Genomic DNA, 25,153 nt, shown 5'->3' with positions numbered 1-25,153 from the left:
GAAAAGGAGCGTTCTACCCAAGAACACTTAGGAGAATGCCTTGAAGATTCGAGAATCTAACACAAATATGATGGAGTTTGTGTAAGGAATTTATGACTTGCGTTAAAAGGAAGTGTAATAATCATATGAAAGATGATCATACTTACCAACTAAAGAAGAAAAGTCTTGGAAAAAGCCTTGGAAATCTCGAAATTGAAAGAGAGAAGTTGAGAGAAAAGTGTTTGCTCTTTGGGTGGAAATGAGAGAAATGAGTGAGAATGAGGAAAGAGGGTGAGTTTTCCAGCTCTTAGGATGTGGGAATGGCTAGAGATTGATGGAAAAGTACAAGGAAGTGACTAGGTATGGTGCGGAGGGGTGTGGGTTGGTCATAGAGTGGGTATGGGTGGTTGCTTGTGTTACACACTAGGGTAAAGTCAACACTCCACCCCTATATCTTACCAATTATATTTTATTATTAGACTAGAATTTCCCTCAAAATTGATTAAAATATGAGTTTAGGGAGTTTAAAATGATAAAAATATGAATTTGGTGGAAAATCCTCGTCAAAAACGTCAAAAATAGGCTTAACAGGCGAAAGTAGTCGAAAACCGGACATTATGGACCGAACCTGCAAGGTTCGGCTCTTAGAAGGTGAGAACCGAGAGGAAAAGAGAAGGAACCGAGAGAAGAGAGAAGGGACCGAAGGTGCAAGGCGAGGGAACCAAAGGTGCGAGGCTCGGTCCGAAATGGTTATGGAAGCGAAAAAGACTGAGGGCTCGGTCTATTTCGGCTGTAGGAGGCTCAGTTCGGCTGCAGACTTTGGTTTGGAAGTTCGGTTCTGACAGAATCGCTTCTAATAAGCACGGTACTGAGAGGGTTCGGCTACTAAGAGGTTGGGCTCCTAAGAGGGGTTTCGGCCCTAATTGGCTGTTTTTCGATATAACTCCCCGTTTCAAGTGGTTTTTGGCCAATTTAAGGGTCGGGATGCCCCAAGTGATTATAAAAATTGAGAGAGATTTTGGAGAGAGATTTAGGAGAGATTGGGAGAGATTTGAGAGAGATTCACTTTTAGCCATTTTCATCGAATAATCTTGTAATGCAAGGTCCATGGACCCAGTTATACTTCGTTTATGATTATTTTAAGTTCCTAAAAGGGTCTGTAGTCGGGTTTTGATGCGTTTAACTCCCTTCTTAGGGTTTCAGATTGATAAACACATAGATTTATTGAAACACTTGAATTCTTGACATACAAATGTACGTTTTCATAGAATAACTTTTAATTATACAGGTATTATACAAGATTGACCGGTTTGACTTGTCGGTTTGACTTCGACTTGTTGAATTTGACTTGACTTGAATTTGACGGTTGTCACAGAATCCCTTAAAAGCAATGTTGTCACCCTAATGAAAATTCTTAGACTAGGTCCCTTATGAAAGGTGTTTAGGGACGTAAAGTGAGAATAACAGGAACGGGTAATCAGGGTTATTGTTGTTTGATGAAATTAATAAATTTATTATTGGTTGATGAAATTAATAAATTTATTTATTGTGGGTTGAAACCCTATATGCTCACCAGACACCCAAGCCTGACCTACTCAGCTTTTTATATTACATGTAGTGGACCCAGAGCATAATTTGGAGGTTGAAGAGGGATTTCTGAATTATAGGCCTGTAGTTGTAAATAACTGTTGTAAAACTTAGAATTTACTGTTTATGCTTTGGTCTGTATCGGACCATGACATCCCGATGTTTTGTTATATAATTAAAATATATTTCTTTAAGAAATATTTGATAAACTTTTATTATATTTTGTTTTGAGAACAAATTCCGCAACATCTTTTGAAAAAAATTACTCTGATTTTATTTTAAAAGCATAAACTAAATCGGTCATTTCTGGCCGAGAAATTTGGGGATGACGTCCTAAAATACATGGGTAAAAATTTCATTTTTAAAACAACTAAAACACTTATTTATATTTAAACAAACCGTTAAAGATATTTCATAATAAAACAGTTATCAGAGTACAATCCTAAAATCTCTTAGTTGCGGAAAATATAAGTGTATGTGTTGTGATTAAGTTCGACCCTTCCCTTATGAACCGGAAGTACCTGAAACCATAAAAAACAACTATAAGCACAAAACTTAATGAGTTCCCTTAATACCACATACCATACATATCTTGCATAACAAACATGCGATAGGAGATGCTATGTGCCAACCATAGTCTTGCCATTATGCTACGAGCCGTATCATGATCTTTCGTTGCCAAGTCGGGGACCAAAACCCTAGGTCTTACAGACAAGTGCCAGGAGCTACCTCCTGGTCTTCCGTGCAAGCATCACAAAGACAACAAACATATAATCTACAACTACTTATCTAATTAACTGTCAGAGTCCAGAGTCTGGTCTTGCATATGGATCTGCCGGGAGCCACCTGCTGGTCTTTCATACAAAAGCCAAGGGCCACCCCTGGTCTTCCTAATACATAAACCAAATGGGCCGGCATTGGTGCCTTCGACCCATATTACAGTGAGGAGACTCACCTTGACCGTTGAAGCCACAAATAAATCTCTGACTATTGATCTGCTAGAATCCCGGCGCAATCAAGTAAATAACACCCAATTAACAATTAGGTTCCAACCGAAATCCAACAATCCAAAATATGGGGTAAAAATACCATTTACCCCTCACTTAGTTTGGTCCAAGACTAAGGCCTAAACTCCTAATCATATAGGCCTACAAACCAATAATGATCCAAGCCCATTTATGGCCCAATTTTCCAAAATGGGCCCAAGCCCTTACATAGACCTTACCCTAAAACCCATTAAATTTTCCCTAATCCAAAACACTTTTTCTCATATGACCCAACAAAGCCCCAAGCACCCAAACCCAAAAGATAGCCCAAACATACAAGGCCCAACTGACTGAGTACGCGGGGCGTACTCAACATGTACGCGTAGCGTACTCACTTGGAGGCTTGTATGCTAAGCATACCTGCTTGTACGCCTAGCGTACTCACCTTGTGCAGCCCAAAACTTGATTTTTCACTTAATACATTAAGAAAAAGCTCCCAAACATATATCTGACTTCCTTAAGCTGGATTATCACGTAAAGTTACCAACTTTACGTTCATACATGGCTAAATGAAGCTCTTAAACTTAAAAGGTACTTAATAGTTGACTTAATCAGTTAATGCATGCATGACACCAAACTTCACATAAAACATGCACCTTTATGCTTAAGGATACCAAAATAAACTCAGATCTTAAAGAACAAGCCCTTAAACGACCTAATTCATCCATAAACCCAAAAAAGGAGACCAAAACCATAACAAACTAACCATGAAGAGATCTAGACATATACACCCCAAGATGCAAACTTGATACATCAAAAAGCTTGCCCACAAGATGATGATTTTGGTTCCAAAGCCTTTACCACCAAGCAAAGCAATCCTCAAGCTTCTCTACTTCCTTTACCAATGCAAAATAAGCACCAAGGTCCTTTAATAGCTCAAGAACGCCAGTAAGAGGCTAAGGGGTTGATTTAGGGTTTTTAGGGTATGGAGGCTGGCTTAGAAATGAACAAAAGAGGCTATCATAAAGCTTATATAGGCTACATCATGAAAAATTAGGGTTTCTTACTCACCCTCGTACGCCCAACGTACTCGTGCACCCAACATACGAGGTCTTGCACCCGGTCCAATCCTTGCATTACGCTAAGCGTACACCCCATTACGCATGACATAATACCATTCGCATCAATACGCCCCGCGTACTCCCTTGGTACGCTCCGCGTACTAGGGTTTCCCTTCAAACCCTAACATATTCTGAAGGCCATAACTTCTTTGATACAACTCCGATTCCGACCATCCTTATATCCATAAAAAGGTAACGAGCAGCTCTACACTTTAATCAAGTCATACTTGCCATGAAATTTTCAGAGCACAAAAATCCAATTTCTATAAAGGTCTGCTGCCAATTTTACCAAAATACCCTTTGGCTCCAAAACCAAATCCGAACGCCCGAAACATCTATATTACCTCACTCACACCCAATGGGTAACGATTCAGAACAATGCGTTACAACTAGGCTCCCACAGGGCAAACGAGTAAATTAATGTTGAAAAATGTTAGAAGATGTATAATCTAACATTAATTTATTAAAATTATCAATTTTATATAACATTACAAAATTATGTCAAAAGAAGAAGATGATTATAGTTAGCTAGTGGCTATTAATTATTATATATTGATTAGTTATATATTATTTGACATTTAAAAATGTTTAATGAAGTAATTAGGTCTTTATAGTGAAATTGAAGGTACAATGTCCAGATTAGAAAAAGATGTCTAGTTGTTATAATGGAAAGTGAAATAATTTGGTTAAAATGCTAAGTAAATTGTTTTAACTTTTAACAATGAGTTTTATAACAAAATAAATATGGAAATATGGATTAAAAGTATATTAGCCTATTGAAAAAAGTTGGGAATTTGACAACCTTTGGTAGGTATATAGAGTATTTTCAACCATAACGCTGATCAAAGATTTTATTTTATATTTTTATTTTATAATTACTTTTATCAACTTTATATTATAAAAATTCATCATTCTCTTTCGATGCTAAAAATTAACTCAACTGAAATAATATGATTCAGTTGTTTTGTCTAATGCTACCCTGTACAATAATGTCATGGTAAACTTTTCATGCTCTATAAGTTTATGTACTAGAATAACTTAAAGCAAACTGGAAGTTGGTTTGGGGACGAGTACACATTGGAGCCCAATATATTTTATGTTTTGAATTGAAGGCAACCATCTTCCATAATAAAGTAAATAGGCAATCCTAGAATATGATACATTATGTTCGAGTTTATTCGGTATGCGTTTTTTAAATTGACATGCATTGATGCCACCTCAGATATTTTGAAGGGTATCCAGAATATGCTGCAACTCATGCAGAGCATTTTCAATATTCATTCGTTGTGGTGGGGAATCCACAGAGCACGATACTCCAATCTTGACAATTGAAGATAGACATTCCTCTGTTTTCTTTGCATTTTCTGATGTACATTGTGTAGCAATAGCATCCTCTTGAAGAAAATGTACGAGGTCATCAGCAACAACATCGGTGAAATGGTCCAGTAAGGCCATGCAAGCAAACTTATGAAGATTAAGACCTCCGGTAAAGATGTTGTCTGTTGGTCTTTTCCCTGTTATCACCTCCAACAACAGTATTCCAAAACTGTAGACATCCCCACTACTCGCCATATCACTCCCACCACCATACTCTACAACATATAAGCAATTAGTTTAGAAAAAGGTATATACAAATATGAGCGTATGTGTGGGGGATACATCATGAACTTTACCTGGAGCTGCATACCCAATTGTTCCTCTGATCCCACTTGTGCTGTTTTGGTTTGAATCCGTTCCAAGAAATCGAGCTAAACCAAAGTCTCCAACATGGGCCACCATTTCATCATCGAGTAGAATGTTGCTAGGCTTCAAATCACAGTGAACAATGGCTGGTAGACAGTGATTGTGAAGATAATCAAGTGCAGATGCAACATCTATAAGAATACTTATTCTTTGAAGAAGGTTGAGCCTCGATGTGCTTGCATTTAAATGCAGCCAATCATGTAAACTACCATTAGGCATGAACTCGTATACGAGAGCTTTGAAGTCATTTCCTTGAAAGTCAACACTTGAACATGACGTTATTATTTTCAATAAATTTCGATGTCGAATACTCTTCCATGCTTCACATTCTGATATAAAACTTTTGTGGGCACCTCGGTTTTGAAGATGTATAACTTTGACTGCGACAAGAGTATCCTCATGATGAAGGATTCCTTTGTATACAGAGCTGAAGCCACCCTTCCCAATCAAATTGGCTTCGGAGAAACTGTTTGTAGCCTTGAGAAGTTGATTGTATGATACTTTGATGAATCGTCTGTCCGTTGATGATTCAGACGGTTGGTCCTTCTTTTTCTTACACCAAACATACACAAAACATAATACCATGAAAAATGGGGATGCAATCAAAATGATTATTACGAACAAAGGAAACTTTTTTTTATGTTTCCTTTTCTCCTTGCATTTGGGCAACCCAAGCTCAGCCAACCCACCACAAAGCTTACTATTCCCCAAAACAGAGAATGCACTTGCATTAGCAAACACTCCTATCCCGGGGACTTCACCCTCAAAATCATTAAAGGATAAGTTTACGTATTCTACTACTTTCAACCGTTCCAAGAATGGAGGAATTTGGCCTGATAAGTTATTATTAGAAAGATCTAGTGTTGAAATACCTCTCAAGGAACCTAATGATGGTGGTAAACTGCCCTGGAACAAGTTGCCTTTGAGGGATAAGAGTAAAAGGCTAGTGCAACCACCAATGCTGCTAGGAATGTTACCTGAAAATCTGTTATCAGATAAATCCAGAGAAGTCAACATCTTGAGGTCACCAACCTCTTTTGGAAGTGACCCAGACATGTTGTTTTGAGAAAGACCTAATGCTATGTTTAGAGATGAAAGTTGAAGAAGTTGTTTAGGTATGTTGCCGCTGAAGTTGTTTTCATCAAGGTACAACTCCGATAGTTGATGACAATTTCCTAGGCTTGATGGAACATGCCATTCCAATCGGTTGGTGCTTAAATCAAGTGTAATTAACAAGGATAAGTTCCCAATGGCATCTGGAATTGGCCCTGAAAATTGGTTGTCAGACAGGTCACCAATTTGTAGTTTTTTAAGCTTACCAATGGTGGAGGGGATTTTTCCCGTGAATCGGTTATAGTCTAAAGCTAAAATGGTCAAGCCATCTAGATTGCCTATACTTGAAGGGAGGTTTCCATATAATTGATTTCCCCGTAAATTTAGGAATCTAAGTTGATTAGAAAGATTACCTATTGATTCGGGCAGAAGTCCCTTAAAGTTGCAATAACGAAGATCCAACCTATCTAATTTGCTGCAGTTTTGTAAAGTATCAATAAACTTCATATCATCATCAGCTTCTTGGAATCCATACATGTTATCACCTAGGTTTATATAATTGATATCTTTTAGTGTTGCAAAGTTGATTGTCAACTTCCCACTAAAACTGTTTTTACTCACTTCAAGATGTTGTAATTTGGAACAATTAGATATCGAGGATGGAAGAGATCCAGTGAGTTGGTTATCCCGTAATTGAAGTGATAGAAGATGAGGGAGCATTGCACCTAAGGCCGAGGGAAGGCGTCCTGTAAGCTGATTATTAGCCAAGGAAATATTAGTTAGGAGTGAGAGGTTATAAATGGAGTGAGGGATGGTTCCAGATAAGCTACAATTACCACAGTAAAATATTCTTAAGCTTTTCAAACGACCTAAGGTGTCTGGAATGCTTCCACCAAATGGATTGTCAGCAGCAGAGAAAGTATCCAGTGATGTTATGTTCCCCAAGGCGGACGGGATTCCACCTGTTAACTTATTAGTATCAATTAGAATAGAAGTAAGTTTGGAGAGGAATCTGAACTCTTCGGGTATGCTCCCAACTAGCTTGTTGTCATAAAGTGCAAGCAATTCAATGTTAGAACAACTAGACAAGTTAGTTGGGATGACTCCGTTGAACCCGTTAGAGCCAAGATTGAGGCGACGTAGCCTGGATAGACGACCAAGTTCATGAGGAATCCTTCCTATAATGCTGTTGTTCTTGAGAGAAAACACACCAAGGAAGCTGAGGTTGCCTACATGAGGAGACAACGAGCCTTGTAGGCCTTGCGACTCCAGTACTAAAGCAGTCACTCTTCTGTGGCGTTTCCCACATGAAACACCACTCCAATTACAGAAATGAAAGGAAGCGTTCCATGAGCTTAGAGCTTCTTCATTGCTGATCATCGACTTGAACTGCAACAACGCCTCGTAATCGGTCTCATTGGAAGCAGAGATGGTTCGGGTAATCACAAATGTAACAAGACTAGAAAAGAGGAAAGCAACAGGAAACTTCATATTGGAACTAGTTCTTGGAATTACAAGGAAAACTGGAGTTAATTAGCTTTTATATATTTATCGATTATATGATCAACCAATTAAATTAAATAAAGTAGGTAAAGTTATCGTAGAGTTCAATTAATGTATGAATTATTGAGACAGAGACTACAAAACTTCAAACCCAGAGAAGAGATATGAAGCATCTATTTTTATTACGTTCCACGCTTTCCCATGACTCCAAAAAACTGACAATAAGTTTCCCCTCCATTTCTTTGAGTAAATTACATTATTAGTCCATGTAGTTATGTGGTTAAGTCCATTTTTCTTTTTTCAGCTTTAACATTAGCACTCCCTAAAATATTTTCTTTTTGTCACTCGTTTGGTCTGTTGAGGTCGAAGTCGTTTAATTTTTGCAGTTAAAACCGTATGAAATTACAATTATACCCTGGCTTACATACATCGCCGGTTGCTCCTTTTCAACCAATTATCTCCACTGCTCCAGCAATGTCCTGTATGTGTTTGACCATGGGTTTTTGTAGCTCGATTGAAACTCACTGCATAAAAATTGGCATCAATCTAATAAAAGAAACAAAGTGAAATCCAAACTGATGGAATCCGAATTCGATGGAAGGATTGAAATCAAATGGATGGAATATCGGTTGATACAAAAGACACCAGCTACTTTTATTATCAATCAAAATTGATAATTAATACTATCAATATTAAGTGTTCAATAGAAATTTCAGTGGTTTTAACGGTCAAACCCAGTGACCAAAAAAAGGTTTTAGGGACGGTCAAAGTTAAAACTAATAAATTGGACTTGATTTGTAAAAAACTAAAAACCACAGGGATAAAAGTTGTAGTTTAGTCTTAGAACAATCTTAATTATTGGATTCCATCCTGAGACCAGCCGGCACATCAAGTGGCTTTTATAGCAGCCTGCACTGTCAAAGCGACATAAAGAGTTTTAATCATGTATTTATGATCGACAAATAGCAACCTACTTTTCTTATAGAAAATAGCATTCTGCTTGCAATCAATCCGTTGTTGTTCCAGGTGGGCCACTTAAGCTACTCTGTCATGACTCATGAGACATATATAATTGATAATTAAGAGTTTAGTGAATTTATGATCACCCTTCATCTTTCAACAACAGAAAGCGTTGTTATGGCGAGGCTAGCTTATCCAATGAGTCCCAAATCATTGTTAATAATAGTTTTTTTTGTTTATATTATCACCTTCTATTATATTTATATTTATATATAAAAGATTATTTAATTTATACTTTATTAACATTTTTAAATAACTTCTATATCAAAAAACAAATTAATAAAACCACAATAATATAAAATTGGCATACTTAAAAACAAAATGTAGACATATAAATTAATATAACAATAATTAAGTAAACGGGGAGTACTATGACCTAGTTATATATAACCGAATAAAATACATGATAAAATTAGGTTGATGTTCGTTTAAAAGCATATTATATATTTTAATATATTTATTATTTAAAATATTAAAACTAAACCATGTAAAATTTTATTTACTAACAATTAATTATACGTAACTAAAATATTTTGTTAAAAGGTATATAAAATAATTGTTAATTTAACAGTATTGACATTTAAAAAAAAAAGTATTGCAATTAGACTCGTGTGAAGATAATCGGAAAAAATAATGTGATATAATTGAAAGACTAAAAATTGCATTAATATGGATGAAATGAGTGTCTTTCTCACCAATTCATAACTAAATTTTTGGTAATAATATTTTTTTTTGTCAAATTACATCGAAATCATAACTAAATGTAATATTTAAGTTTCATTTACACTGTTATTATTTTTTTTTGTTAGAACGCCTAACACACGTATTCGCTATCTTACTCATAAATCTACATATTTTTGTTCTCAGCAAAACTTGAACCCTCAACGTTTATGTACACATTTCCTTCAATTCATTATACAACTAGGCTATAAGCCTTTTGGTCATTTACAATGTTATTAATAAGGTTTGGTTTCTAAGGGCATATTACTCTTCATTTTAGCTTCCTTTTTATAGGTCTACTGTGCTGTGCTGTGCTGTAGTGTCTTTTCTTTTGTTATGATTTTGCCACATTGTATATTTCTTTTTTCTATTTCTAAATCCAAGTTTACTAAACCAAATCATATTGTATATTAGTCAACCATGCATTATGAAATGTAAAATAGAAATAGTCGTTTAGGTTCGGGTCATAGAATATTTTCATATTTATATTTTTCTCCTCTCAATTAACTTTTATTTAACAGTTTTTACCCTTCATAGTTTTAAAGTTAAATTATTGATATTTTATACATTACAATTTGGTCCCTTATTATATTTTAAAGTTACACTTTGGCCTCTTTACATACTTTTTTAATAATATTTTTTATCAATTTCTTTATATTTTAAAGTTACACTTTGGCCTCTTTACATACTTTTTTAATAATCTTTTTTTATCAATTTCTTTATGATAAACATTCAAGTCTTATTTTCGTCGGCCTCCTCCGTACATAATTATTTGTATCCAAATTTTATTTTGATATTTTTGTGCTCCACTTTAAATGGTTTAATCATCTATGTCGTATGTATGACATCAAGCTGCGTTCTTTAACATACTGGGGCTTCCGCAACATCGCAGTAACAGTCCAAACCCTTGTTAGTAAAATTAACCAAATGTTGATTAAAAATATAATATTATTTAGAATAAATTACATAAATAATCTATATGATTTGGTCAAATGTTTGATAGAAAATATAGGTATAAATTATTTAATTTATACACTACTTAAAAATTTACATACTTCAAAAACAAAATATAGACATAAAAATTAATAGAATAATGATATGTAAACTAGAAACTAGGGATGAGCGTTGGAACCGGACCGGAACCGGAATTGGAATCGGTATTACGATAGTATAAGAACCAGTAACCGGACGGCCGGTTCCAATATCGGTTTCGGTCCCGCTTTTTCGGTTATTTTTCCAAACAAGAACCGACTAAAAATTAGGTGAAACTAATGGGTTGTTCGGTTATTTTTCCAAACAAGAACCGGTTTTACATTAGGTGTAACTAATGATGATGCAATTCATAATACTTACATGTTGTTAAGTGGCTTCCAAAAAAACATAATATTTAATAATCAAGTTTCAAAAAAATATAATATTCAATAATCAAGTTTCAAAAAAACATAGTAGTGTTCATAAAACAAACTCATCCCTACATATAAAATTTAATACAATTCAACCAATCAAGTGTCAACCAAAACTATTCTTTCTAAGTATTATCTACTTCTCCATGGTCTCTTTACCATTGATTTGTCATTGTGTAAAGCTTCATCAATCTCTATATAAAACACAAAACAAAAATGTTGTTAGCATTTACTAAAATATAAAGGTCTTATAAAAATACGACAATAATTAAAAGTACAAAATACTCATAGCTATTTCATCGTCATTTAAAATGTCATCCACGTTGTCTATTATAGATTTTCTATTATTTCTTTTCCAATCTTGGGTACACAACAAAGCTTCAACTATCACGTTCGACAAGTTAGCACGATAGTCGGTTAAAACTCTACAACTTGTGCTAAAGGCAGACTCCGATGATACAGTTGAGATTTGTATCCCCAAAATATCTATTAAAAATAAATTATATATATATATATATATATATATATATATATATATATATATATATATAATTTAGAAGATGTTGATGAACAGTTCTTTGCTGTGATTGGCTGTTTGTTTTCTTTCTTTTTTATTTTTTATTTTCTTATTTGTTTACTTTTTATTATTTTTTCCCTTTTGTTTTCTTTTGTGTTCTTAGAGAGGGATACACATGCATTCAAGTCAAGATTTACTATCTACGTGGTGCTTTTTAGTGTATTCACCGTTCTTCTCTTCCAATAATTGTTCTCCACCTACCTATTCTCCACCGCTTCCCACCTGATAGATTTTTGAAGCCATCGAAAATGACTATACCATTTAGAAATTCATATTTCGTCCCTCTACAACATCTCTTACACATTCTACCACAACCACTTCCACCACCATCGTCGCCCCCTTCTACCCTTCCGCCAAATAATACCCACCTCCTCCAACTGATTCTTTTTAATCCTATAAATTGCAGAACAATCGCTATCTCCCTCTCTGTCTCACATAAAAACCCCTAATCTCTCCTGTCTCGCTCTTCCTATATCACTGAAGATATGGTGAAATTTCAGCAGCTCTTTCAAGTTTGTTATTAGATTGATTGGATTTGAGTAAAAATTTGGCCTCAGGTATGTTATAACACTGTCGATGATTTAATTTCAGTTCCGCACTTTTTTGTAATGAAGCACACCTCCAGCCATTCTCCATCTTCATTTTTTTCGATCCATGGTTTTATCGGATTGGGGCTAATCGGTTTCAATCTGAATCGAAACAATCAATATCGTGTCGTCCCTCTATCTACTTCTTTTTTCATCTAGAAACCCTTTTCTCTAATTGTTTATCTGTGTGTTTATAGGTCCTGAAATTGATTGCTTCGATACTTGCTTCCACTGCCTTAATACTTACCATCGCTTTAGATATTTGTTTCTCGCTTAGTTCACAGGTTCCCTGGTGATGCCGCTTGCTTTGAAAAATTAAGCGAATGCCTATTTAATGTATGTTATCTCATTTGTTTTCTTTATTGGGTACATTCAAATGATAGTTATTATTAAAATTGCTACTGGTATAACCTCAATTGTGGTATGATATTATATGCGTAAGGGTGGCAGTTGTCTCATTGCAATGGGATTTGATCTGCTGGAGGCGCTGTCATGGGTTCAGGTGAACCTTCGATTTTCTTGAGGCCTAAACTCAAGAACACATCACATTGTGGTGATCTGACCTCAATTCCATGTAAATAGGATAGCTCCAACTCCAAAGGTGAATTCCAATTTCCACCCTCCTGTAAGATAACTTTTCTTTTTATTTTCCATATTTCATTATCTTTTTTTTGTGTGTTTTCTTTAAATGCTGAAAGTACATTTACTATGTTGGTTAAATGGGCAATGTTTGTGACATTCTGAAATTTGTGAATGAGATTTTGGGATTTTATGTGGTTGGAAAATTAGTTTCTATGAATTATCAGTCTTGCTTAAGGATAATGGCAGCAGGAACATATAGAGTTCCTCAATATTTATTTACACTTTTCCTTTGGTGTGCTAATACAATGATGGTAAAGTTTGTATCTTTGAATTTGTAGTGTTTGGTAGGTAGTAATTAAGAAAAGAATGGAATTGTGGATTCTGGTAGAATGAAAAAAAAAATCATGTTTGTTTACCACATAGGAATGGAATGGAGCATTCCTTACATGGGGAATGAAAAAAAAAATTGAAGGTGTTTTTTTGTTCCTTGATGTAATGGAATGATATATTATAACTATAATGTGCTTATATTTTATAATCTTCGATAACTCTAATGAAATTATTATTTGTTATTTTTTGAAAGCAGCTAACTTTACTTTTTGATTATAATTGTATTTCAAGATTTCATGATGTTCTATTTTTCATTTTGCAATTCCATAATGTTAATTATCTAATAATTTTTTATCCAACAGAATTTGCATCAGCTTCCTTTACCCACAGATGAGGTTGTTGTGAAGATGTTGTTCCTATTGAATTCAAGGTGTTCATAGTAATTTCACATGTAAAAAAATCTCCATGAAATATTTATCACAAAGTAAGTTGCTATTTTTTTGTCAGGATTGTATTGTTGGATGCGATCCAAGTCAACATGGTTATCGTTCAGGAAATGATCAATTACGAGTTCTACTTATCAACACCATGAGTTTGAATGACCACGGATATGTCATATGAAAAAACATACTTTTGCAGAAATCAGAGGAAAATAAAAAAAAGTTGTTGCTAAAATACACATTTACCCCTAATTTCTGATATAATTTTGTTTTTGCCAACAAAAATAAGGTTGAAATTTTATAAAGCCAACCTGTAACGTTTGCAACCTTGCAACCAGACATTAGAAATCGTGCTTTGTGATCCTTATGAACCTGAACCATAAAAGAAAATAATAAAGTCACTTTACAAAAGAATCATATAGAAATTCTTTGAAAAACTTACAACTTTACTCTCTTCGGTCATGCTTGATTCATCAATGGATAGAGAGTCACCAGATACAAAAATCCCATCAACAAAACCTGTTTTTATAACTAATTGTTAACATGGTGAAGAAATAAAGAAAATTTTCAAAGATTCTAAATTGCTGACCTGATAACCGATTTTTAGAGGGATAATATCACCCACAACAATATAAAATATTGAAATCTCAACCCTTCTCCCACCTTTAACCACCTCCAAGTGTATGTTCTGTTTTTCCTCATTTACATTTTGAAATTGAAGTGATTGTTTATAATCACTTATGGCTACATGATTTAAAAAAAGAGTAACAGAAAAAAAAACAACAATAAGATGACACGGATGCCACTTATAAGTTCTTCAAGGGTAATATTGGAATTTGCTGTTCATTTTTGTGGCTATTGAAGCTCCTGATGTTGCTTTTAGTGCTATGTTTATTTAGTCCCTTATTGTTCCTGGTTTTTATTGTCCGTCTGTAATCAGTTCACTGTAACCCAATAAAATCTTTCGGGTTTATCCATTTCTTTGGCGTATCCAACCCCGCAAATCAGGGTTCTTTCCTAGTTATTGTTAAATGCAACATCATTAATTATTAAAATAAATATGAAAAATTAAAAAAAAGTCAACACCTTTTGACATTCGAGCAACTATCGGGAATCTTAACCCATTAAGTTTCCACCAACTTAGGATGTCAAAACTTTTGGTGTACGTAACTCGGGGCTCTTTCAAATATATAATTAATTCATTTTCCACCGCATCCTAGTTGTCACCTCCATTATTAAGGAAGTTGCCAAAAAATCGTTATCATCATCATAATCAACGACTTGTTGAGAACTTTGTTGTTGAGAGGACTCGCCCATGTCGTATTTTTCCAAGTAGGTCTTAAAAAATTTCTCAATCTTCCTCTTGATCTCATAAAGCATTTCATATGCTTTCAATTCTATCTACGACTTTGATAACATTTCATCCTTAGAACCAATCATTTCTTTAAAAGTATACAACAATAATTGAGACTTCATTGTAGGATCTAGCAAGATCGCAAAGTAAACATAATCACTCATCTTTGCATAGTCGCCCCAATATTTGTCGTATTTTTCCTTCATGTTGGGTATCAAATGAACAAAGTTGACTTTGTTTGACCATTTTTTTAGATGTAGGTTCACATCTAAGATTTCCCAGATTAATTGATGGACTAAAGGTTTTGTTGAAGGCGAAACGTTCTTCGTTTTCGTCTTAATCTTTAAAGAAAATCCACCATCTCTTTTATCGCCTAGAAGTCCAAACGATCCGGTACTCTTTGTAGATCATTCTCATACGATTTTTCTATCAAAACTCAAAAATAAAAACCAATTAAACTTTCATATATAAATAAATGAAAAAAAATGTTGCATTGATATGTTGTCTTTCCAGGCTTGTATCTAATTCAATATTCAACCTAAATATGATTTTTAAAAGTCACTAAGCTACATGTTGAAAAAAAATCAAGTGATTCCGACTTCATATGAGTGAGTTATGTTATTTTAAAAACCGGGACACGATAATAAAATGTGCTGAAACAGAAAAAATACTGCATTCATATGTTGTCTTTCCAGGCTTGTATCTAATTCAATATTTAACCAAAATATGATTTTTTTTAAAAGTCTAAACTGAAGTATAAACACTAAGCTATATGTTGAAAAAATAATCAAGGGATTCCGACTTCATATGAGTGAGTTATACTATTTTAAAAACTGGGACACAATAATAAAATGTGTTGAAACAGAAAAAATGTTGCCTTGATATGCTGTCTTTCCAGACTTGTATCTAATTTAATATTTAACCAAAATATGATTTTTAAAAGTCTGATGACCTAATTATAATGGATAAAAAGTATTAAGTCCGTTTAACGACATATTATATATTTTAATAATTAATGGGCAATTCCCTTCTCAAGGCGATGCAATCAATGATTAGTTTTTTTGATACAACTGTTATATTCGAAACATCTGATTTATGTAAACTTTAGGATCACACAAAGTCATGAACAGAGTATATCATAACTCTAATCTCGTTCACGTGCGCATGAATGCATTTGATTGCATACGCGATGAGTATAAGTCTAAAGCAAGACCAGACATCGAGTCACTCCTACTTCAAACTTGGGGGACTTGATGGCATTTATCCCTGATCGGACATTTTACAGGATACGGGCGAACATGGTTCAGCTAATCAGGTGCAGAATTGGTCAACCAAGTTCACCCTCAACATAAGTGATTCAGCTTCAGCCAATCAGGTTCGGCCTCGGCCAAGTGGTTCGGTCTCGGCCAACCAGGTTCATCCTCAACATAAGTGGTTCAGCTTCAGGCAATCAGGTTTGGCCTCGGCCAACCAGGTTCATCCTTAGCACAAGTGGTTTGGCTTCGGACAATGAGGTTCATCCTCAACATAAGTGGTTCGGATTCGGCCAAGTGGTTCAACAGTTCAGTTTGGTTTAAGAAGGCTCTCATTCCGAAGATAAAAGGTCCAGCTTTGTGGTCCCTTCCAATGAATAGTTTTCAGATATATGTTCCATCCCAAGACAAATGTATCAGAACTTATACGTTCTTCCTAAATATAAAGCCTACACTATATATATATATATATATATATATATATACACACACACACACACACATCTTACAAACAATAACCTCAAATTGAGTCTCATTCTCTCATATTAATTGATGTGCACAAAAGTACCCACTAATTTTAATATTTATAACCTAACAAACTTAGACTATCTATGCACTTATAGGCAGTGTACCTAGTCAGATTACAGTATAGCTTAGGTAAGTCGGGTGTCGATCACAGGGAACGGTGGAGAATTAATTTAAAACAAATCTCTTCAGGTACTTTGATTTAGATAAATTACACCTTAAAAACATAGACAATTGCATACATAAATTCATTTATTTATGTTCACCGATTTCTAAAATGATTAGATTCGCGTTCACTATAACTAATCCTTTCGCAAACAAGTCAATTCAAACAGTGATCAGTTGATTAAACTAACATGCTTCCTAGTGTTCAGTTCGTATCAAGCAAGACTTGTAAATATAGTTAATCAAATTAGTCATTCAATTAATCTCTTGTTGATGGTCATCAAAAAAGGCTCACACATTAACTTACTTATTCCCAAGTTAATCCTAGTTTCACATTGGTTATTCCTAGACTTATAATCTCGATGGTCATCAAATCATAAGAAACAAGCAATCAAGCAGATGTTCATACAACTCAATTTACTTAATAATTAACAGCAAATAATTATCATTAATACGTAAGGATATTCTAACAAGCTTGACAAGATAAATTAAACATAAACAAATAATTCGATATAGCAATTAGTCTAATAATCAAAGCTTCATTCAATCATAAACGCAAAGTAAAAGGTTTTTACACCCATATCAGAAACTAAATGCAGAATAGTAACACAATGGAATGCTAAACATGGTCACGTTAACAACCCATATGATTACCGACATGTATCGGCTCTCCAATCCTTCCGGTCTCCACTGCCGTTAGTTTAACGGCCTTCCGGCCGCCTCCTAGACCCTCAAAACGGCAACTATGAAGTTTTCTTGTTGGACAAGTCGAAGTGGAATATCATAGATTATGAAACTGGTGGAATGATATGGGGTATTTATATTTGATGGAGATGGAATTATATGGAATATTAGAGTTGGATTGGAATAAGGAAACTAATGTGGCTTAGGGATTAATCAAATAAAGATAAGGAAAGTGGTGCTTGGGGAATAAGTAACTTGGAGGGAATTTCCGTCCAGCTTTTATGCTTCATCTTCAAGGCCGATTTTGGATAAGATAATTGTCGAATTAGCCAAAAGTCCCTCTCACATAAGTCGTAGGAAAGTTCGTCTAGTTTTCATAACATTTTGAATCTCGTCAATTGGACTTGTGAGTCATCAGATATACCCGAAACACTGAAGAGGGGTCAATCTGCCAGCAGTATTCTTTTTGCATCTTTTCAGCTCCATTCTCTTTCTTTTGCATTCCATCTCCCATTTTAACTGTAATTAAATATTTCAAAGCATATTAAGTATATTTTAGTTCTAAATAATAATAATAAAGGCTAAAATATTAAGATATGTTATACATAAATATATATAAAAATACACATATCAAAATACCCCACACTTAGCCTTTGCTTGCCCCCAAGCAAACTGACTTTTATTATTTCACCAATATCGCATAGAATAATCCATTTCAAACCCATTCATTATCCCAAGACCTCAATGCATGTATTTGTGTCTATAAATCCTAAGAAACTTCTCATTCCTAAATACTCACAATCGTTATGAACCTTCACCCCTTCGTTTATACGGCACTCATTTTTGTAACCCTCCGAATCAATCCTCAGAAATCTTTCTTAACCTCAAGGTATTTTTGTAAAGCTACCCAAGCATACATAATCTAGAAATTACAACTTTAAGATACCATAATGGAGCTCTTTGAATTCGTCATTTCTTCGAATATTTGATGTTTGCTTTCATTGAATTCACCACCTATTGTTTGATTTTTGGTATCTTCAACTTTTTGATTTCTTCAGAATTTTGATCTTTTGATCTTTATACTTTTATAGCTCCAAAATTCAAACAACGTTTTTTTGTAATTTCTCTCTCTTTTTTCTACATCTCACTTTTTTCGCTCATACCCTACATGCTTAAGCAAGGAGCTTAACTTCAACCCTTATTGGTTAAGGTATTAGTCTAAGTGCAATGACTACATAAGCTCTCCTGGATAGATCTCTGGTTTAGGTTGCAAAACATATTATGTCATATAAACTACCAGATTACCTTTCATATCTCATGACTTTTCACTATGAAATGGGAAGCCACAAATACACTATAACATGTGTTGGCTCAGGTAAACATTTGGGTTCTCATTGGATCATCTCATACGATATTAGCAAAATTTTAAATTATCACTAGATTTTCTAAATTAAACAATTATTTCAAGTTTATAAAATTTTAACTATTTTCTAATTTTTCAATTTAAATTGCTTTTTCGACCACCTACCCCACACTTATTTAATACAATGCCCTCATTGTATGCATAAAACGAATTAAGCTCATAAAAATAATAAAAACGAAGAAAAAGGAACAGACTCCCCTGGGGTAGTAGTGACGAGATCGAATGGGGCTGCTAAAAGCTGCTCTGAAAATTGCTGGAAGACTGGAAACTGGAACTGCTGCTTCTGAATGTGCCGGAAAATACAAAAGAACATTGACTTCTGAAATGTGGTGCAAACGATTGCAAGCTAAAGCAATATATAATGACCATGACGTGGGAAAGTGTCAACCACGTCGTGTCGTCGAGTGAGGAAAAATCCATATCGCTAATAATAGCATGGCCACGACGTAGTAAGTGGTGGTCACGTCGTGGTATGTAGAATAGCAGCCTCCTCTCGTGATGAAAAACTCCCCCACGAAATACGAAAGTATCAACCATGTCATGACAGTCGGGATGATGCTTCTACATTGCGTCAAAATAAAACTCCATGGTGTGGGAACAGCTCATCCATGCCATGGGAATCAATGTATAGTTAGAAACGCCACTCTTCGAAATAATAATCCCTCCAAATATCGACGCGCACCCACACTTATTGAAAGTCATGGCTCTCAAGTGTCAACTTCAAACTCTCACACGGTTTTTTCTCTCGTGACAAATCAACATTCGACCTTAATTATTGAAATTTCTGAAGGCATCTGAAGGGTAAAAGTTTTGCAAAGATCTGAAACATCAAGAGAATCAACATGGAAAACAAAATTTAAACAAACTAAAAATAAAAATAAAAACTCACTAAAATAACTAAAAAAACAAAATAACTAAAAAGGATATCACAATCACTCGTCTTCGTCGAAATTAAGCTACAATTGTTGATTAAATCCCTTGCATGCAAGAGGTGGTTTGTGAAAATAAAAACTTTCGGGACCTGTCAGACTATTTCCTTTGTTTTCTTTGCACCATTAACTAAAAAGTAGAGCAAGAGTCGACCCTACTAGTCAAGAGTAGCAAGAGTTTGGTCTTCCACTTAACCACCTCGATACGCCTTGCTATACTACGCCTCGTGGATTGAGTTAGACAAATCACCCAAAGTAGTAGACTAAACAAGTCAAGAATTCCCTAATCGCTTGCAATCTCGAAACCCATGCAAAAACTAAAACCAAACAATGTGTATGATCACGAATTCCTGCACATAGCAACAAAAACCTTCCCGACAAGAGAAATGATATCAACGAAAATAAAACTAACAAAAAAAAAAACTAACTAAAAACAAATAACGAATAATCAAATAAACTAAATTAATTGAAAGCCGTTCCCCGGCAACGGCGCCAAAAACTTGATGTGCACAAAAGTACCCACTAATTTTAATATTTGTAACCTAACAAACTTAGACTATCTATGCACTTATAGACAGTGTACCTAGTTAGATTACAGTATAGCTTAGGTAAGTCGGGTATCGATCACAGGGAACGGTGGTGAATTAATTTAAAATATTTGATTATAGGTTACAGGTCACATGAAAGAATAAAGAAATAGTTTAATAAATCTCAAACTAACAATTAATTAACAACTTTCAATAAACTAACAGGAAAACAAATCTCTTCAGGTACTTTGATTTAGATAAATTACACCTTAAAAACATAGACAATTGCATACATAAATTCATTTATTTATGTTCACCGATTCCTAAAATGATTAGATTCGCGTTCACTATAACTAATCCTTTCGCAAACAAGTCAATTCAAACAGTGATCAGTTGATTAAACTAACATGCTTCCTAGTGTTCAGTTCGTATCAAGCAAGACTTGTAAATATAGTTAATCAAATTAGTCATTCAATTAACCTCTTGTTGATGGTCATCAAACAAGGCTCACACATTAACTTACTTATTCCCAAGTTAATCCTAGTTTCACATTGGTTATTCCTAGAATTATAATCTCGATGGTCATCAAAATCATAAGAAACAAGCAATCAAGCAGATGTTCATACAACTCAATTTACTTAATAATTAACAGCAAATAATTATCATTAATATGTAAGGATCTTCTAACAAGCTTGGCAAGATAAATTAAACATAAACAAATAATTCGATATAGCAATTAGTCTAATAATCAAAGCTTCATTCAATCATAAACGCAAAGTAAAAGGTTTTTACACCCATATCAGAAACTAAATACAGAATAGTAACACAATGGAATGCTAAACATGGTCACGTTAACAACCCAATGATTACCGACATGTATCGGCTCTCCAATCCTTCCGGTCTCCGCTTCCATTAGCTTAACGGCCTTCCGGCCGCCTCCTAGACCCTCAAAACGGCAACTATAAAGTTTTCTTGTTGCACAAGTCGAAGTGGAATATCATAGATTATGAAACTGGTGGAATGATATGGGGTATTTATAGTTGATGGAGATGGAATTATATGGAATATTAGAGTTGGATTGGAATAAGGAAACTAATGTGGCTTAGGGATTAAGCAAATAAAGATAAGGAAAGTGGTGCTTGGGGAATAAGTAACTTGGAGGGAATTTCCGTCCAGCTTTTATGCTTCATCTTCAAGGCCGATTTTGGATAAGATAATTGTCGAATTAGCCAAAAGTCCCTCTCACATAAGTCGTAGGAAAGTTCGTCTAGTTTTCAGAACATTTTGAATCTTGTCAATTGGACTTGTGAGTCATCAGATATACCCGAAACACTGAAGAGGGGTTAATCTACCAGCAGTATTCTTTTTGCATCTTTTCAGCTCCATTCTCTTTCTTTTGCATTCCATCTCCCATTTTAACTGTAATTAAATATTTCAAAGCATATTAAGTATATTTTAGTTCTAAATAATAATAATAAAGGCTAAAATATTAAGATATGTTATGCATAAATATATATAAAAATACACATATCAAAATACCCCACACTTAGCCTTTGCTTGCCCCAAGCAAACTGACTTTTATTATTTCACCAATATCGCATAGAATAATCCATTTCAAACCCATTCATTATCCCAAGACCTCAATGCATGTATTTGTGTCTATAAATCCTAAGAAACTTCTCATTCCTAAATACTCACAATCGTTATGAACCTTCACCCCTTAGTTTATACGGCACTCATTTTTGTAACCCTCCGAATCAATCCTCAGAAATCTTTCTTAACCTCAAGGTATTTTTGTAAAGCTACCCAAGCATACATAATCTAGAAATTACAACTTTAAGATACCATAATGGAGCTCTTTGAATTCGTCATTTCTTCGAATATTTGATGTTTGCTTTCATTGAATTCACCACCTATTGTTTGATTTTTGGTATCTTCAACTTTTTGGATTTCTTCAGAATTTTGATCTTTTGATCTTCATACTTTTATAGCTCCAAAATTCAAACAACGTTTTTTTTGTAATTTCTCTCTCTTTTTTCTACATCTCACTTTTTTCGCTCATACCCTACATGCTTAAGCAAGGAGCTTAACTTCAACCCTTATTGGTTAAGGTATTAGTCTAAGTGCAATGACTACATAAGCTCTCCTGGATAGATCTCTGGTTTAGGTTGCAAAACATATTATGTCATATAAACTACCAGATTACCTTTCATATCTCATGACTTTTCACTATGAAATGGGAAGCCACAAATACACTATAACATGTGTTGGCTCAGGTAAACATTTGGGTTCTCATTGGATCATCTCATACGATATTAGCAAAATTTTAAATTATCACTAGATTTTCTAAATTAAACAATTATTTCAAGTTTATAAAATTTTAACTATTTTCTAATTTTTCAATTTAAATTGCTTTTTCGACCACCTACCCCACACTTATTTAATACAATGCCCTCATTGTATGCATAAAACGAATTAAGCTCATAAAAATAATAAAAACGAAGAAAAAGGAACAGACTCCCCTGGGGTAGTAGTGACGAGATCGAATGGGGCTGCTAAAAGCTGCTCTGAAAATTGCTGGAAGACTGGAAACTGGAACTGCTGCTTCTGAATGTGCCGGAAAATACAAAAGAACATTGACTTCTGAAATGTGGTGCAAACGATTGCAAGCTAAAGCAATATATAGTGACCATGACGTGGGAAAGTGTCAACCACATCGTGTCGTCGAGTGAGGAAAAATCCATATCGCTAATAATAGCATGGCCACGACGTAGTAAGCGGTGGTCACGACGTGGTATGTAGAATAGCAGCCTCCTCTCGTGATGAAAAACTCCCCCACGACATAGGATAGTATCAACCATGTCATGACAGTCGGGATGATACTTCTACATTGCGTCAAAATAAAACTCCATGGTGTGGGAACAGCTCATCCATGCCATGGGAATCAATGTATAGTTAGAAACGCCACTCTTCGAAATAATAATCCCTCCAAATATCGACGCGCACCCCACACTTATTGAAAGTAATGGCTCTCAAGTGTCAACTTCAAACTCTCACACGGTTTTTTCTCTCGTGACAAATCAACATTCGACCTTAATTATTGAAATTTCTGAAGGCATCTGAAGGGTAAAAGTTTTGCAAAGATCTGAAACATCAAGAGAATCAACATGGAAAACAAAATTTAAACAAACTAAAAATAAAAATAAAAACTCACTAAAATAACTAAAAAGGATATCACAATCACTCGTCTTCGTCGAAATTAAGCTACAATTGTTGATTAAATCCCTTGCATGCAAGAGGTGGTTTGTCAAAACAAAAACTTTCGGGACTTGTCAGACTATTTCCTTTGTTTTCTTTGCACCATTAACTAAAAAGTAGAACAAGAGTCGACCCAACTATTCAAGAGTAGCAAGAGTTTGGTCTTCCACTTAACCACCTCGATACGCCTTGCTATACTACGCCTCGTGGATTGAGTTGGACAAATCACCCAAAGTAGTAGACTAAACAAGTCAAGAATTCCCTAATCGCTTGCAATCTCGAAACCCATGCAAAAACTAAAACCAAACAATGTGTATGATCACGAATTCCTGCACATAGCAACAAAAACCTTCCCGACAAGAGAAATGATATCAACGAAAATAAAACTAAAAAAGATAAAATAAAAAACTAACTAAAAACAAATAACGAATAATCAAATAAACTAAATTAATTGAAAGCCGTTCCCCGGCAACGGCGCCAAAAACTTGATGAGCACAAAAGTACCCACTAATTTTAATATTTGTAACCTAACAAACTTAGACTATCTATGCACTTATAGGCAGTGTACCTAGTCAGATTATAGTATAACTTAGGTAAGTCGGGTGTCGATCACAGGGAACGGTGGTGAATTAATTTAAAATATTTGATTATAGGTTACAGGTCACATGAAAGAATAAAGAAATAGTTTAATAAATCTCAAACTAACAATTAATTAACAACTTTCGATAAACTAACAGGAAAACAAATCTCTTCAGGTACTTTGATTTAGATAAATTACACCTTAAAAACATAGACAATTGCATACATAAATTCATTTATTTATGTTCACCGATTCCTAAAATGATTAGATTCGCGTTCACTATAACTAATCCTTTCGCAAACAAGTCAATTCAAACAGTGATCAGTTGATTAAACTAACATGCTTCCTAGTGTTCAGTTCGTATCAAGCAAGACTTGTAAATATAGTTAATCAAATTAGTCATTCAATTAACCTCTTGTTGATGGTCATCAAACAAGGCTCACACATTAACTTACTTATTCCCAAGTTAATCCTAGTTTCACATTGGTTATTCCTAGAATTATAATCTCGATGGTCATCAAAATCATAAGAAACAAGCAATCAAGCAGATGTTCATACAACTCAATTTACTTAATAATTAACAGCAAATAATTATCATTAATACGTAAGGATCTTCTAACAAGCTTGGCAAGATAAATTAAACATAAACAAATAATTCGATATAGCAATTAGTCTAATAATCAAAGCTTCATTCAATCATAAACGCAAAGTAAAAGGTTTTTATACCCATATCAGAAACTAAATACAGAATAGTAACACAAGGGAATGCTAAACATGGTCACGTTAACAACCCATATGATTACCGACATGTATCGGCTCTCCAA

At 34.5% G+C, this 25,153-nt stretch overlaps 1 protein-coding gene and 1 long non-coding RNA gene across 6 annotated transcripts; one reads left to right on the top strand and one right to left on the bottom strand.

Moving 5' to 3' along the window:
- Positions 1–4,693: 4,693 nt before the first annotated feature.
- On the bottom strand, positions 4,694–8,141 carry LOC111895100 (receptor kinase-like protein Xa21). Its single transcript, XM_023891210.3, has 2 exons — positions 5,347–8,141; positions 4,694–5,265 (listed from the first exon to the last, which is right to left on the bottom strand). The coding sequence occupies exons 1-2, from the start codon at positions 7,958–7,960 to the stop codon at positions 4,892–4,894; spliced, it is 2,988 nt and encodes a 995-aa protein (XP_023746978.1). The 5' UTR covers positions 7,961–8,141; the 3' UTR covers positions 4,694–4,891.
- A 3,578-nt stretch (positions 8,142–11,719) lies between these two features.
- On the top strand, positions 11,720–13,866 carry LOC111895101 (uncharacterized). Of its 5 annotated transcripts, XR_002851421.3 has the most exons (4): positions 11,722–12,249; positions 12,477–12,615; positions 12,722–12,880; positions 13,554–13,866. It is a non-coding gene; the product is annotated as an uncharacterized LOC111895101 (long non-coding RNA). The 5 variants fall into 5 exon arrangements; XR_008230208.1 differs by having other exon boundaries at positions 11,720–12,880; positions 13,554–13,621; positions 13,699–13,866; XR_006188026.2 differs by having other exon boundaries at positions 11,722–12,615; positions 12,730–12,880.
- The last annotated feature ends 11,287 nt before the right edge of the window (positions 13,867–25,153 follow it).

The sequence above is a fragment of the Lactuca sativa genome, chromosome 2 (genome assembly GCF_002870075.4).
Source record: "Lactuca sativa cultivar Salinas chromosome 2, Lsat_Salinas_v11, whole genome shotgun sequence".
Lineage (NCBI taxonomy): Eukaryota > Viridiplantae > Streptophyta > Magnoliopsida > Asterales > Asteraceae > Lactuca > Lactuca sativa.
Note: the sequence above shows the minus strand (reverse complement) of the source record. Positions and strands in the feature narration are given on the sequence as shown.

Bases quoted from the DNA above. Each gene is read 5' to 3' on its own strand.
- LOC111895100 (XM_023891210.3), bottom strand. From the start codon at position 7,960: ATGAAGTTTCCTGTTGCTTTCCTCTTTTCTAGTCTTGTTACATTTGTG. The intron at 5,266-5,346 runs GTAAAGTTCATG...TATATGTTGTAG, and splicing joins AATTGGGTATGCAGCTCCAG to AGTATGGTGGTGGGAGTGAT.